General features: G+C 27.3%; 1 protein-coding gene across 1 annotated transcript in view; it reads right to left on the bottom strand.

Annotated features, from left to right (window-relative positions):
- Positions 1-18,454, bottom strand: part of LOC121129889 (zwei Ig domain protein zig-8) — a 137,292-nt gene that overhangs the window by 35,969 nt on the left and 82,869 nt on the right. Inside the window, exon 3 of the mRNA XM_040725590.2 lies at positions 8,082-8,224. Coding sequence (XP_040581524.1) covers positions 8,082-8,224 — 143 coding nt within the window. The remainder of the gene's footprint in view (positions 1-8,081; positions 8,225-18,454) is intronic.

The raw sequence follows: 18,454 nt of genomic DNA, 5'->3' as shown, positions 1-18,454 counted from the left end.
TCTTATATACTCCCAGACTATCACATTCATATTATTTCTTAACCATTTTTAAAATGAATTACATATTATTCAAATCTACTAGGTATTTTATTCGATACTGTATGATTACATTGCTTCGTAATGTTTTATAGATAAAAATCTATACATTTTTATTTGTGTAAGATAGCCAAAATATAATCGTAGAAATAAAAAATGGCTAATATATACTAAACAAAAAATTGTATTCCTGTTCTTTTGGAAACGGAACATGAGTAAAGAATAAGTTATTACTTTGTTTATTTATCAAAAAGAATAAATTGTGAAATAGCCATGATGTATCAAGCGAGAGGAGGGAATCAATAGCTGACTACAAACTACACAGGGTATTTTTGTTTAAGCGAGGTAAAGCCAAGACTTATAATAAATAGAGTGCTTTAGACTGAGCAAAATCAAAGAAAACATTTTGAATCCAAAAGTTAATCGACAAAAAAAAAAAATATATTTATGTATGAATCACTTCAGATCTTGTATGGAATCATCCTATACTTTTATTGAAATAACTGATAAGTTGTATAAAGTAAAATAGAGTCAAATGTAAAATACAGTGAGGATTGAATATACAAATGTTTGTAGCGCTTTATATGTTGCTAACATATCCGTTTATTTCTATTACACTTTGAATTTTTTGGTCAACTGTGAGAGTATCAACTTCTTCTTCACATCATTTATTTATGTTATTGTATCTCTATGATATAACCTGAAATACTGTTTTTCTTTTTTCTTTCAATGTATTTTGAATGGGTTTAATAAACATAGTAAAAAAATTGTGTTTATTTTTGTACTTGGTGAACCATTTTTTATTTTTGTGAGCTTTATCTCAAGTTCTCGTCCTTCATTAAAATAGTCTTTCACATCGTCATACTAAAAGTATTTAGGGGAGAATGAATACAAAGCTTGTATTCATTCTCGATGTATATCCAAAAGTATATGTAAGGATGTACAAACGTATTCAAAAATGAGCCCTACTTATCATTTTATACATAGATTTATGCACACTGTGTAAAGTAGTGGTTGACCACGTTTGGGATGTGAGAGGGTTTAATTAGTTCTTTCAAATTTAATAATAAAAATAAAAGTATTATACTTGAATTTTATTTTTGATCACTTTTTTTTAAAAGTCTTGATGGATGTAAAGTCTTACTATAAATAAATAAAAACAAAAAAACAAATTATCAATTTAATTTGATTAAAAAATTTTGATGTAAAATTATGGAATGTTTGAAATTACTGATAAGAGAGTTAACACACCTCAATTTTCTTTGCTTTGCGTCTCAGCACTTTAGTGGAATAACCACGTTATAATGTTAAAGCTTCGGCTCTAAAAGGGTGGTGAGTATATATACTCTATTTTGAACTGTCGCATATTTTCTGAATTTACATCATAGAAGTATTTTTTTCATATTCATAAATTTTCTTAAAAGGTTCAAGTATTTACATTTACATTCTTAACCCTTTTTATTTTTATCATTATTTGCGGTTAATAAAACTAATTTTGACCATCAAAGACGAGGATATTTTCTACAAAAACCAGGATTCTTGAGGTTCCCTCTAGAAATGATACTGTCAATTTTGAAATATGAAGATCCTTTGTAATTCATTCTCGAATAAGTATTAGGAACGAATTTTCAAGTGCTCATGATCCACCATGAATAGGTAAACTCTCGATTGAAGACATGCCTAAATTCCTTAATAAATTTGAACTTGTTCTTGATTGTTTATATTAATGTTTTGTCAAAAATGCAATAGATAAAAAATGTGTTAACTTTATTATTAATATTGTTATTTAATATTGTATTTGCAATTTCTTTGCAGGAAATGTTTATTTTTTCTTCATTTTTGCTTCAAGACAATCAGTAGAGATAATAAATAATATATTTTCCCAACCAAAATATATCCCTTCAGAAATGTGAGAAAGATATAGTAGAATCATTATTCCACCTAAAATAATCAAATCTATTTATCCCCTAAGATCATTTATGGTTGATTTGATAAAGATAACAGAAGGTAACAAAAAGATACCCCACTACCAATATGTAATCATTTTTTGGGACGCCTCCATGCTACGTAAAGAAGGTAATTCATGACTTTTTCTATCAATATCGGGTTGACTGATATAAAAAAGACCAAAGTATGAAACATACACATACTATGCCTTATAAGCCGAAGTCGAAGTGTATCAAACTCGGAAGAGAAAATTGAGACTCATTGTACAAGCCTACATTAGACATGGCCCTTTTCTAGCCCACCTAAAGGAAGTGTAAAGACATAAGCTGAACGTGAAATGTCTGTATGGAAGAATTGCAAAGTGCAGACCATCTCATCAATAAATGCCCCACCCTATCTTACGAGAGACATCAAGCAATGAATGAGGAAAACCAAAGACATTCGTATTTTAAAATTTATGAAATGAAAAAAAAAAAAATATATAAATAATTGATTTTTTTTTTAATGTAAACTATGTTTTAGAATCTGCTGTAGTAGCACAAATACCCCGTTGTTTGGTTGTGTTCGTGGCCTTATAATTGTACAATTTTATTTGATGTATTTATGGCCAGCAGTAAACAATATTTAACCAACTAAACTAATGTAATCAGTTTTCAAAGTTCAATTTGAATGATAAAAATTCACCATATTTTAGGAATTTTGTTTTGAAAAGAAATGAGGCTTCAATGTTTCAATTATTTTTATGCTAAAGGAGCATGTTTTTTAATACACAGATATCAAATTTTTTTTTGACCAACTAAGTGTAAACTTTTAGCGTAAAATAGTTATTCAATAAAAAAGATAGATGGATAAAAACAATTATGTAGGTACTAAAAGTCTATTTACTTTTATGTTATCCAAATAATAAATCATGTAAGCTCATTTAAGTCCTTCATAAAAGCATTACACTATTCTATTAATTCAATTGTCTCTATCATTTCATAACTACTTTACTTGTAGAAAAATAACTTTTAGTTATTTTTGAAAAAAATGAAGAAGGAAGAATGAACACATACTCTATAAGTAAATAAGTCACAACTTTCTAACCTTGGGTGCAGGGATCCCTAGGGGTGTATGTAAGGTTTCAGTAAAATAAAACTGAAATAAGTTTATCATATTTATTTTTTTAAAGTCGCATACATATACATATGTTAAGCAATATTCAAAATTTCGTTAAATATTAATTCCATAAATCATATTTTGTATATTGCTTAACACCTTATCAAGACAAAATATATGAGAAAAGTTCAATCGAACAAGTATTTTACATGGTCTAGTTTGGTATGTACTTTCATCATGACTAAGGATGAACATTTGGTGTATTTTTTAGCATCCTCGGTTTCTAGAGTCGACAAACTTAAGAATGGGTTTTCTTTTCCTAATTAATCCGTTGTCTGTATAATTTGGTTACTGTGGAGTTACTAATTTTCCTACCGTATCCAATCTATCATTGATGTATACGATCCGTATTGAAGATTTGTATGTGCTGATAAAAGATGGAAAGTAACCTAAGGTTTTGTTACAGAGTTATTATTGTAGGCCTTTGTTTTGCTCAAATTAAAACTAAGGATCGATATCAAAGTAATTTTTGCCAATCTCCTTGTCATCTTCCTCCTTTGTGACAATTACCTACAGCTGATCTAATGAAATGTCTCTAACCTGCTTTCCTCCAAAACATTTATCAAAATGTAAGGAAATACAATGCTTATTTTTTGGTTTTTTTAAATGCGCAATTATCTCATCACTTATTAATAGCAAGCACACGTCAATTCTAAAATAACTGAACACAATTTTCGACAAGGTTTGAAATCAAAATTGAATCATCAAATGTACAGACTAATTAAAATTTGAAATGTGGTATTATTTACAGTATACCAATGAAGTAGTGAATTTATGGATCTGTAACTCAATCCAACTTTGAGTTCTGTGTCCATAAAAATGAAGAAATGAGATTTTGATGAATATTTGATTACCGATATATCACAAACCAAAGCCCTTATACGCTAGTATAATACATGATAGAAAAGTTATCAGTTACTAAATTAAAGTAATATCTGATTCCTTGTGAAATTTTTTCTTAGAATGATCCATATAAAGAGTTGTTTAAAGGTTTTAAACATTACTATTCACGCAATAATTAATTTATCAATCAAAAAATCTAAATTTAGTTTTAATAAAAGTCTGTTAATAGTAATAATTTTTTTATGACTTATCCTATATATCAGCCATTATTCAAAACTATTGATGATAATTGACGTTGAAATGAGTTGCATACTGTACGGATCATTTTTTCGAGTAGTTTGTCTCATGCAGCTTCAATGGCATTTCGTAGAGTATCCAAACTTTGATAAAACCGGACTTTCACCTTCGACTCTAGATACGCCTATAAAAAATAATCGAAGAAATTGGCATCTGTATTTGAAGGTGGCCACATTGATTTATTCCAACCATTCTTCAGTTCAGTGTCCGGTGTGTATGGGAGGCCTTTCATGCTGGAAAATTAAACAAGGGGTTACTTTCAAACCATGGAGGCACCACAAGTTCTAAAATTCTCAAGATTTTATCATCCTGGTTCATTCAGAGACCTTCAGGCAAAAAAACTAAAGGGAGTTTGTCTGTGTAAACTACGGCCCAGACAAATAGAGATCGGTTTGTGGCAAGAACAGGTATAGTTTTATTTCCTAAGCACAATACATCGAACCTGGACTAAACCTGATCGTCTATTGAATATTCGGTTCAAATTCCACTTTTTTTCATCGCTGAAAACAATTTTCGTCCTTGAAATTTGTTTCAATTCTCGACAGTGTTCGATTCTCTTCTCTCTCTTAATGACATTGATTTTATGAACGTAGTGTAACTTTTAGGGTATCATCTTCGAATCCTCACAGACAATTATACACGATGACGACGTTGAAATGACTATTTCATCACCTGTTTTAGACATCAATCTTTTCAGATTCCTATAAATCTTTAGTCGAAGTATCTCGATGTTCTTCCGGTTTCGTGGAGTTCTGGGGCGACTGGACCTTAGCTTAACATTGACACTTCCGATCTTGCAGAGCTTTTTAATTATATTTTTTATCGAACTTAAGATTATTTCTCAGGAAAACAATCCATAAATTGAAATTGGCGTTTTCCTTGATTAAGAAAGACGTCGACTCATTTCTTAAGTAGACCAATTTGACTTGGGGAGTGTAAATTTGTTTGACCCTAATTATACCTTTTGATGAGGATTGAATATCATTTTAATGTCAGCTAATCAGATTCACGATTGATTTATTTGGCGCCAAAATAATTACGATGTAAAATGAGAGTTTTAATACTTTTGAACAACTGTGTATATACTCGTTTTTTTAAAACTTTTCAGTTCTTTTTTAAATCTGAATATTCTTACCTTATATTTATTACTTTCAGGAACAATAATAGGTTGATTTTATATTTGTACTAGCCAAAAGTCGACCACTATAGGCTCTACTTTCGCCACTGTGGGAAAGAAATTACGAAATGAATAATAAATTTTTTTAACATTTCTTTTAAACAAAACAAAAAAAAACACATTAAACCTTAACAATGGCCATTTATTTGAAAACCTTTTGAGGGATTTTAATATGTTGTTCTTATTCATTATTCAATACTATGTTTTTGACAAGTAAAATTTTTATCAAATGCAACAACATTTATCACCATTTTGTATTTTTTTTAAAGTGCAGAATGACATGCAAATTCCGCGTCTTTTTATTATATTTAAATCGCTATGCATAAAGAATAAGATTAGATCTTACACATTCATTTTAGTATATATAGATTATGCAATGTCAGTTACGCTGATCAATTAGTCATGAATGTTTTTCAAAGTGTAGCCCAGTGTGTAGTTGATTGGTTGAGTTCAAATAGGTTTTTGTTGAGCTGTAAATAATGACCAAGAGAGAGTGTTAGATTCCAGAATTAGTAGATCTAAAAAAATTGACTTTACTAAAATTAACAACTTTCCGAAAATAACCCTTTCATAATATTTTTTCTAAAACTCCACTCAACTTGGTTTCTAGTGATCAAATCTCGAAATAATAATTTTTGTAAAGAAAAAAGTACCCTTCTATACTTCTTTGAAGAAGCCATCAAATTCTAGGTCAGCTTCATTTCATTATACTTTTTAGATATTGAAATATTATCAATTGTATGTACATATTTATCACTGATCTGTATTTAATTTTATGTACTACATAACTTTATGATACAGTTGCGGTCTTAAAATAAATTAAATATGTACATATATCGAAAAGAAGGAATGATAAAGCATAGTGATGCGGCTGAGATGTAAATAACTAGTGATAAAATCGTATTTATATTGGCTATTTGAAAATCAACATGGTAACCGTGATAATTTGAAGAATATTTTGAAGGAGATCAGCTACCATCAGCTGTGATAAGAGAGGATGGGGAGAAGCCAATTAACAAGGAAATTGTAAATAAGTAGTTTGTTGTCAATCCCCAATTCTACTTGGAGTCTAACAAGGTCTTACAATTATAACTCCCCAACAAATCCTCAAGGATACTCTCCATCTTTTATGAGCATAGAACCACGAATGTTTCATCAGGTTTTGAATATAATTGATTTTTTTAAAGCTCACTACTCAGGACATAAATAATAATGACGACTGTTAAGGAAGAGAAAATTCATTCTTTAGATTACCAATTCCAAAAAACGGGCCATCTAAAAAAATCACACAATTTACATAACTGTTAATAACTTAACATGGCTACCAAAATTTATTTCATTGTATTATACCCTTACTAATTGACTTAACTCAATGCTTAAGATTCAAACTCAGTTTCGAATACTTTGATTTTCATTATAACTTGATGGACAAAAACTACTAAGATAAAAAAAAACCAACTCCACTAAGGTATGTGACTCTTTCAGTATAACCATTCGATCACTTTTAAGCTCATGTAGAGTATAAACAAACTGGGATGAATTCTGAGCCCTCTTAACGGGAGGCTTGTAAAAAAAATCAAATTTCGATTATAAATGGCTTACTTTCCTTTCAATTTTTTAATTACTATTTTAAGATTTAACTAAAAAGCAAACCATTCATCAATTTCAAGTTATATGATTTTTTAAGAAATATATTATTGAAACTATATCTTTATAGCTTTAAAGATGGCAGCGATGGTGGGGTATTCTTGTAAGAAGTTTACTCATAATTAATTATGTACTTCCCGAAATTAAGTAATAATTATAAGAAAAAACTAAACAAATCTGGAGACAATATTACGTATTTGGCTTGATTGTGGAATATAACATAGGGTATATCAATATATTTATTTATTTTATTTTGTCGTAGAAGGGTTTTGTCTTCGGGGGATTACACCCACAGGTTTCTTTATCAACTCAGTGTTTTCTTCTTTTTTCTAAATCGGTCATCAATAAAATAAAACATATTTGTGTTCAATGCACAATGAAACCTCATTAAAACAAATAAGGAAACTACTAGGAAAGATCAAAACCTTAGTAGTACAGTGGCCATAATTGAACTTTTTTGAGATCATTTCATTAAAATATCAAGGATTATTTTGTAGACCTAATTCACCGATTAAAATGTAACTGGGTTTTTTTCTCCTCCAATAATTATTTAATTATCCAATATTATAATTACTCGCCACAAAAAGTCAATACGTTCGGTCCTTGTTGATAGTAAAGCTCGACCGATTTTTTGGTAGGACAATTATATCGACTGATTAATCTTATTGGCTATTAGACAAAAATTGTTAATTATTTAATTTATTTACAATTGCATTTAAAGAGTCAAAACGAAATCTATTCATTGTTAAAGAATACACCCTCAACATCCTTCTTGCTTTAAATGCTTAAATATGCAATAATGTTTTCAATATACATTGTATATAATGAAATAAAAACAGTACTAATTTATTATTGAAGAAGGATTTATTTTTTCAAACGTGTTGACGTATTGAGTGAAGGGATATGAGGGTTTAAAATAAAATCAACAAAAAGAGAATAACAAATAAGTGTTTTTAAAAATCTTTGCAGAACTTACATATCTATCTCCAAGGTTTCGTACATCACATGTAAGGGTAACTGTTTGACCAGAAATTGATGTTAAATTATTTCCTGAGCCTTCAAAGTAAGGGCGATAGTCCTTAAAAACAGATTCATGGTTTCGAAAATGTTCATATTGACCTGAAAAAATAAAATAATCTTTATTAAATTTTGTTAAGAGCTTGTTTAATGAAAAAGTTATTTAATATATTGTATATAATGGTGAAATAAGCTACCCAGTTAATGGATTGGTAAATTAAAACACTTCAAATGTAAACATAAGGGAATATATAGGGTAGTCCAAAAACAGAGTCATACAAAATACATTATTTAATAGATTATAGTTTGTATAGGAATATCCTGTATAACTAAAATAATTTATATGTGTGGGATGTATGTCTCACTTAGTAACAGAAAAAGGAAGAACGTATATTAAATATGAATTAAAAAAGGGAATTAGGAAGAGGATCAACGAGTTAATCTTAGTATGTATCTTCAATCTTCATTATGTTTATGGTTGAAGACGGAGCAGGGCAAATTAAAAATGGAAACTACAAAAAAAAAATCGCAGAGGCAAACATTTGAAAAATTGATTTATATTTACCCAAATCAGTATTTTCACATCGTCAACTATATGTTGCATTTTCAAGAGTGTCAAAAGAGAATGCAAGTTTGATTATATTTAGATCAAATGGACAGAAGCAACAAAAAATGTTGTATACAACGAAGTTTTACAATAGAAATTTACCTATTATATAATTATAGTTTATAGCAAATGGTTTATTTTAAAATTTTAACGTAAATAAGCTATTTTTCATTGGCTATCTTTAAGATAGCATGTTCTTGCTAGTGTCTTCATACTTATTCTTTTTACATCTTTACTTGTTCTGAACATCTTGACGAAGACGCCTCATCATTGACTTGCAGCTAGTACGCAAAACTTATTTTAATATCATTCATCTGCCAGCAGGTAGTCTTTGATAGACCTGAAAGCTGCATTGGTCACTCCCTCGACCATGCCATACATTGGAAAATCGAGGAAGTCATATGGAGGGAAAAATCATTGCCCAAAAGTGCTCAATTGGTTTTGCATTTCATAGTTCATTTTTAATTTGGACTGGACACCATTTTTCGATCATGTAGCTAGATTAAGGAAATTTCTACAGAGTGAGGACACAAAACTTGAAGTGGTATAACTAAATTACGAAAAAAGAGTACTTTTATGGAATAAAAAAAAGAAAACTCTAAACCAATTTGTTTTGTATTTAAATATTATGTAGGGTTGATCTTATCTAGTGATATTCGTGTTATTACTTTCAATCTGGAATGATATTGGTTCAAAATCACAGAGGCGGACAACAGGACATCTTATATCTGAGCAGAGTCAGCTGAGACAGTTGAAAAGAGCAAAAGAAATTCTAAATTTTCCCAAAGTCAAAATTTTAACCTTTGATGCCAATATGAATGAGCAGAATAGCCGCTACGTCACAATTGAATATCCAGAGAGTGTCGATCATAGTTTTCATATGATTTTCTTGAATAAATATCCTCACAAAACCTCTCGTTTAAGTTTTACTCTTGAAAAATTGAAAATAAAAATTAATGTGTACCATTAGATAAGATCAACACTTTATTTAGCCATATTTTTTATTCAATATGTCCTTTTTTACAAAGTATAATAGCCTCAACACAGCGGCGAAAAGATTGACAGTTCTTGATGATCTCAAAAAATCGATGACCAAACCTCTTGATGCGTCATTATTATGCAAGTTATTATTATTATTAAAATTATTTTGAGGTATCCCTATTGAAGTAATATGATACTCTTAATTTGAGGTATTCCTGTTGCCACCTGATGAGAAAAGAATAATTAGAAAAAGGAAGAATCATCCCTGATTAGTGATCATTGGATATTATATTATATTAATGTGGGTCTAGTTAATGAATAGTTATGTATTTATTACAATTATGTTTAATTTTATGTTTCATATATTTATTCAATTAATTTTATGGTAATAATTTATATATATATTAGGAATATCATCTTGAAATATATCACTTAGCTAAGAGGATTTTTAATCACAAAATTTGATTTTATAATATATATTTCTTTTATAATGTAGAAGAAACCTACCAAAGAAATATTAGTGATACTCTCTGTTTTTCATGATTACACTCACACATATGTAGTTACTGTTCTCTCTTCAAGTATAAAGATAACAGTTTGAGAAAATAAAAAAAGGTACACTGTACAATTGACAACATAAATACACATAATACATAAATATAATAAGATTGATAGCCCTTTAAAATAACTTAAATGTCAAAATTTTATATTTTTGGATCAGAAAGTCATATTTTTTCTTTTATATTTAATGAAATATATAGTTTCTATATAATAATAACATTAAAATATAATATAATAAAAATATATTTCCAGCTCTAGTTTCTTCACAATTCTTATCAAAATGCACTTATTTATATTTTTTATTGTTGTAAATGTTAAAAAATTGTCAAATTTAAGAAGAAGAGAGAAAAAGATAGATAAAAAAAGAAAAGAGTTATATAAAAAACCTAGGTTTTAATATAACTATAATAAAAAATGCTTCTACAATACAAAGACGAGACTGTCTAAGATATTTAAATATACATACATAACATGATCATCTGCATAGTTGAAAGCAATAAATGACAGAGGGTATGCAAAAAAACATTTTTTTTTTTGTCATTCTATTCACTAATCGCTTGTTCTCTTATAAAAAAATATATTAACGCATAGTATACACAACAACAGTTTTCAGATTCTCAATTCATAAAGAAAATTGAAAATTATCTTTACATCCTCTAATTTTGATCATATCTTTATTTATGTCTCACAAAGTCTTAGTCTTGAATAAATTGGTCTTAAATAAACAATAACTGTCGTATATCAGGTGTTTTAATTAGTTTCTAATACCTTTTCAATCCCCTTTTAACGATCTTATATGGCATTGTTACTTGATTAAAAACAGAGCCAGTGTATGTAACTTTAAAAATTATCTTAAGCATATTTGTAGCTCATATAAAACAAAAAAGGAAGGTTAATCGGCAATCATTCGGGTCACGGATAGCCCAAATCAAATTACTAAATATACAGAACGAAATATCATACATAATTCAATATACTAGTTGTTGTAGCAGTGTAAAATGTCCCAATATGGTTTGATAAAGAATGTTGATTAAGAGTGGTTGACTCTTTGGTGATATTACATAAAAAGTGTCTCCCATTGATCTATAAAATCATTAATGTTTCGAGAGTCTACTTGGGTATTTTGGTAATTTTTTTAATAGAAAAATTACGTATACTTGATGAAAAGAACAATGTTGTTAACAGAGCCAAGATTTGAACCCTTTGTACTTCTCTATATTGTGACAAATATAGTCCAGAGATGCAAAATACACAATCGTAATAAAGAAAACTTGAAGTAATCTGTAAACAAAGGATGAAGAAAGTTCAAAAGACTATATATAGTAAAGTTTGTATGACTTTCCAGCCTTGCAGGGAGTTCATTATTGAGAGCAATGCATATTATATATATTATCGATTAAAGACACTTTAGATATGTCGAATAAATTTATATTGAAACAAAACTGTGTTAAATTTCAACAAGTTAAATAAGGACTTAAAAAATAATATGATATTGAAATTTTATAATACTTTTTATAACCATTTTTGTTGTAATGCAAATATTTTTTTTTTTTACAAATGATCCCCAAATGGCAACATACCCGTCAGATTTGCTTGAAAAATGACAAATCTATCGTCCTCTATATATGTACCTAATTAAAGATCAATAGACATATTTTTGGAAACACATTATTAAATACTTTGGCTCTCAATTTCACAAGCTAACGTTACTTGATGGCATGAGCCATTAATATCTAATTATATTTTATTTGAAATACTTTTTACAGCATTGAACTATGAAAGTTTTGGTTGATAAAAAATTGAGGACTCAAGAGGGAACATATATGACCCTTAATATGATTGGTGGCAATACTAATGCAAAAGATTTTTTTTTAAATAGTTAAATTTACATAAATATATGTAATTTTTAGCTGTCTTGATTCTTTCATAATCTCTCTTAAATGATTTATTTGGTGAACTAAGTCAATTTTCACAAAGAAAATAAACAAACTTAATTATTTTTACCACTAAATAAATGTCGCAAAACTCACATTTCTTTTTCGTAGCGATGTCCTTAAATGAGTTTAAAAAAATTTGCTTCAGATAATATAGCAAAGCAATGACAACTTTTTTTAACTCTCATTCATAAAAAGGACCAATTATTACCAGCTGATATGTTGTATAATCAATATGAATACAAAAAAAGTTGGATTTGTTGGAAACCAAAATATTTTAAACAACATAATTGTTGCCAATTTGCAAAATATTTATGTCTTTTAAAAACAATCAATACTTAAAAGCTGATAAACACATTATCATATTTTATAGCTTAATATGGGATATGAATTTTTAATTTTAATTCTTGCATGTAAACATTTGTAAAATATATCATACGCCAATTACTGAATATTTATTTATAATTACAGGTTAAATCTTTTTTTCTAAAGAGTTGAAAATGTACAATTTGCGAAACTAGTAAATACGGTTCTTAATACATTATAACTTTATAGCATTGAAAACGATGCAAATAGCTGCAAAAAGGTGAAAAAACATGATGGTGATATAACAAGCGTGTCCAATTACTCATTTTCAAAAACCATTTAAAAATTACACAATATATATTTTCCACCGTTTTTTTCATCCATGTATGGTGGATTTTTGTCATTGATGAATTCGAAAATGTTAATGTAAATACCTTTAAAAATCTTACATGCAAGCATGGCTATTTATGCATTTACCTATAGTGTACATACATTAAGTTGTTGCAAGACCTATAAAATATATTAATTTTTTATCCAAATCTAAAATGTGATAAAAAAAATTTCTTTTATTTTGATATCAGCTACATAAATATGCTTTTTTCTAACGGAGGACTTGACTTTTTATTGAATTATGGGTATAGCATAGGAAAGATTGGGATATCTTTATACTTAAATTTAAATTACAGAAAAAATATTTCTCATAAGCCGTAATTAATTAATCAGCTATTGTAAAGGGTTGTATACTAGTTGGGTACAAATGAAGTATGATTAATCCGAGTTATCTCCAAGTAATTGAAGAGAAAAAGAGACTCCGTGTTTAAATGTGTAGGGTATTCCGTGCTGGAAACAATTTTCTTTAATTTTTTTGATACATTTTTTAATTAACATTAAAAACACTGCAAATACATATTATTTGCCACAACAAAGTAGTGGGACATAAATTTGACCTCCCAATTAAAACATAATTGATAAAGAGGTTGGTTGTGCTTTATATATTTTTGCTCTAATAATGAAAAAAAAAAATGTTTACTAGCGAACTTGGGGATTTCAAAATATTCTATTTGGAGATTAATACGCTTTTGCAAAAGTTTATTATCCTTTTTTTCGATTCCGATTGAATTAACTCACAAAAAAAAAAAAAAAAAGTGTATTCTTCTTGTAATGAAAAACGCTGACCACGGCGGATAACCCATCATTTTTACTTTTGGACATGCCAAAGAACTTTTTGTTTGAGCTAATGTGTGTGCACTTGCATTGTCATAATGACGAATGATTTGCCCCTCCTTCTGTTGATTTTTTTTAATTTACGGGAAGACTTCCATCAGACAAATGGCTGCGTACTTGTTCGCAAAAAAAACATTTATAACTAATAATTAATCAATAAGTGTCAAAAAATATAAACTACAAGGAAACTATAGTTTTTAACTTAAAGTCAAAGAAAGATTTTTGCATTTAAAACTGCAACTTCCACTCAACAACTATAAATAAGTTGTAAATATAATTGAAAGAGTAGAATTGAGCCAATTATTTTATCTAACGGAACGATTTTCACGAAAATAAGGCTCATTTAAAAAAAAATCATTTATAAACTAATTTATTCAATTGTCTTATGTTCAATTAGGCTTTAACAGCAACGATAACATACATTTATTTATTTTGATATTTTCATAATAAGATTCTTAGTCATTAAAATCCAGAAAAGGCCTGTAAAAATCATATAATGTGGTCTTTTAAAGTAAAATATCTAGTTAAAAAAAAGAATTGTTTCTCAATTTCCTCTTTCTTTATCCCAATCTGATTTTTATGTTGATACGTCACACATATACACAAAGATGTAAACACGTATAAAAAATTGGGGGTGGATTGAAATCCATAGGTTTGCCATGAAGTATTTATATGGGTTGATACGGAAAAAAATCTATATTTAACTGTGTATTTATTTGACTAAAAAAATATTGAAATATATATATAAAAAATAAATTTTATCTATACATTTATGCAAATAGCTTTTACATAATAGTGTTATGAACATTGATATCCATAGAATCAATTAAAAAGATATTGTTAAAAATGAATAAAATATTGTACCATACATAGAAACATAAAAATATGAAGAACACAGCATCTACTTTTTAGTTAAATAAGTAACTATTATTTATTTTCCTCCTCTCTTGATATATTCTAGAACAATATGTCCATAATTTTTTTATAACTTTTAAAATAAGAAGCAAGCTATAAATATTTTATGTCTTAATAAATCGGCAAAGTGGTTGCAACTATAACAATGGGAAGCTTAAGTCGTTAAAGAGTCAGAAAGTAACGTTTTGTGACATATTTATATTAACTTTTTAAGCCGATAAGGTATATGAAAGTATTTTGTATTAAAAGTTGATTTTTTGAATATCTGTAAGATCATATTAACATTATTCAAATTTACAAAAAATAGATTCTCCTGTTTGCTTAAAAAATTATGAAACATTTATGTCTATTTGAGTGTGAAGTAAGTTTTTATGTTTCACACAACATAAGTGTGCATCTTATTTATATCTTGTGGTTAGTTAATCGGGTTCAAAAGAAAGGCCAAAAATAAAACTTATTTAATTTCATGATAAACAGCTGAAAGATTATAGTAATTATGTCTTATAATTTTATTTTCATTTTTTAAACTTATGTTAAAAACATGAAATTTTTATTTTTGATAAAATTTTATATGAAGTACTCATTACTTTTTGCAAGTTTTTGAGAATCGAAGCATTCTGTTTTGAATAAGGTCGTGTGTATTATATAAAATAGCAGCAACAATATTAACATTTAACAGCTACCGTTGTACGCCTCAGTCCTCACATTTAAAAAAAAGAAAAATTTATGAAATCAAAAGGAATAACTTCTAAGCACAACTTTCAAATTAAATTTACGAAATTTCAATCAAAAATTCCTAAATATACAAATAAATACTAAACAAGGCATTATTAATATAAATAAAGAAATGAATACAAAAATCTGAATTAATTTTTTTTAGGAGCATACCGAAAACAACTGACAATAAAATGTAGATTCAAAGAAAAAAGAAGCATTTTGATACAGTTCGGTTTATATACCTAGTATCCCAGTTTATTAGTGAAAAGTTAAAAAATCTTGCAGTCCTTATTTAACAACGAAATTTGAGCACACTTGCCGGTAGAACAGTTTTTTTGTTTTGTTATTTTGATACTACCCAGACGAGTTTGGCGTCAGTTAAAAAAATGGGAATCAATCAACATAAAATTTATTACACAATCGTAAAAAATTCAGAGTGTCATTGTTGCAATCCGCGCCGCACAAGACAATGTTGAGATTGCAAACTTCTTAAGCAAAAGAAACGGGAAAAGACTGGAGGTGAATAGGCCTTAAACTTAGTTTTGAGAATTCTTTTTTTACGGATTAGCTTAGTATTTGGCCTCCAACCTCAACAGACATAATTTGCAAAGAAGACTGTCATCAAGATCTTCTCCCATTTCAAAAGTAGAGTCCAGGGCGTTGTTAAAGCAGAGGGCGATTATATTGAATAATAATCTTTTTTCTTTTTTTTTGACTCAGCAAAAATTGAATATTGGTTTTTTTAGTTATATGGTCTATACTATATTTTAGTATATAGTTCAGGAGAAAATCCATTAATTAAAAAATTGTGTTGGTTGTTACATATTGGTGATAACTTGTATGTATCTAAATACAAAATATTTAATTTACTAATGATATGACTGCATTACAATAATAGTACAACTATAATTAATAATGGGTTTTTAATAATAATTAATATTAATGTTAATTATTGTAATTATATTGAAAATATGTATTAGAAGCATTAACAAATATGATCGTTATATTTTCAATTTATTTTCTTCCTAAATTAAAAATTTAATTCATTTAATGAAAGAAATATATTTTGCTGATTTAACCAATTTAAAAATACTTTTATATTTATATCAATTATTGAATCCAACTTATGACAGATATTTTACAGAAAATAGACTAATTACTTAACACAACATTTATTTTGGATCATTCAAATAAACTTTTTTTTGTTTAAATTGTTAATTTTCTACAATTCATTTTTTCATATAATTTTAAAACTTCAAACAAATAACTTATCTTTCCGGTTTCGTATTTTTTATTTTTAATTTTACGGTAAGAATGATAAGGTAAATTAATTTCAGTTTAACAACTTGCAAATACAATTGAAAATACTAACAAGAAAACTGTAGCCTAATTTCAAAATCAATTCCATTAACAATATTATAAACATGTTTTTTAACTTTTTGAGTGAATTGTCTGCTATGGTCGTTCAATTCGAATTAAACTGAGGTTATTTTTCTAAATTAAGACTTCAACTAACAAATTTGATTTATTTCTGCCAAAAATATTAGAAATCAAAATATCTATTAATACCCACGGCCAAATTAAAAGCTGTTTCAATGCTTCATTGGTTAAAACATTCATTTTGAAACATATTTACCACATCCTTTAAAGGTATTAAAACTGGCTTTGTTATATTTTTATAAAAATTATAAAGTTTATTTAACCTATGAACTTTTTATACAAAAAAAAATTGTATTTCTTTAAAAAAATGTTTTGCATTATAATCAAACTTAATATTTCCATTACAAATAGTTAAAAAGGGTAAATTTATTTGGTAATTATAAAACATCTAAAAAAGATACAACAAATATAATCTATAAAAATGAACTAAAACTTTGGATAATCAATTCACGAATAAGCCAAATTTACATCTATGCGTATATTGATCTAATATTAATAAATGAAACAAGATGTTCCATATCCAATATTATTAAATCAACTGTCATATTTGGATCCTAGAATCTGTTACATTCTTTCAATAACCTTTCAACTCTCATATTGTTTTTTGATCTTTTATAGAGTTCAAAATTCGTTATTGGTTTTTACATACGACTATATATATAGCAAAAAAAAACATATTACATTTTTTTCAAATGAAGTGGACCACAAGATGTGTTTGGGTTATAAATGATGAGATCTAGAAATACGAGAAGTAAATTACCAAGATAATAATATTACAAATGAATAATCTTTGGTTTAAAATTATTAAGTGCTCTAAAAAATTGATTCCCAAAGAGTTTATTTTTCTTTCCTTTATTTTATGGAATAACATAAATAGGATGATTGTAAATTATAACTTTTACAATTGATTAATATAATTATATTTATGATTCTAACTAAATTTAAACGAATACAATTAGTGTTATATATATTGATACATTTTTTAAATGTTCTGGTTTTCAATAAATAATTCATGTACATTTGGCTTTTTGCTCATAAACCTAGAAACTCGGAGTAGATTCACCCTTCCAATAAACAAAAGTCTTACTCAAGACTTTGTAATTTTATTTTCCTTAATTAACAGAATCTACCTTTATATAGGGGGCAACCAGTCAATAGTTTTTTAAAACTACAAAACAAATTGACCCTTAATTCAATATTTTTTGGATAGGTGCATTTTTTGATAGCCCTGACCCTAATATTGAATTTATAAATATTAATATTAGAAAGATTAAAACAAATAAATTGTTATTTGTTCTTATTTCTTAAAGCTATATGGTTAAAACAGCAATAGATTTAAAAAAATTGAGGACTAGGAGAGTACTGTGCATAAATTACTTAACTGTTTTCCCATGTAAAAGACACTAAAAATACGTTGGGATCAAATATTAAGTATAGTCAATCTTTAAAAAGGGGTAATGATTCTAGTTAAACACTACAAATTTATTTCTAAAAATGTATATCAGAATTTTGAGTTAATCAACTTCTTAATACACACTTTATAAAAAAATGTTATGACAATTTAAAAGAAATAGGATTTCAAAAAATATGAAAACTGCAGAAATTCTAACGAGTATATATTAATAAAAATAATATTTTGGTAATATA

Source organism: Lepeophtheirus salmonis, chromosome 14 (genome assembly GCF_016086655.4).
Source record: "Lepeophtheirus salmonis chromosome 14, UVic_Lsal_1.4, whole genome shotgun sequence".
Taxonomy (NCBI): Eukaryota; Metazoa; Arthropoda; class Copepoda; order Siphonostomatoida; family Caligidae; genus Lepeophtheirus; species Lepeophtheirus salmonis.
Note: the sequence above shows the minus strand (reverse complement) of the source record. Positions and strands in the feature narration are given on the sequence as shown.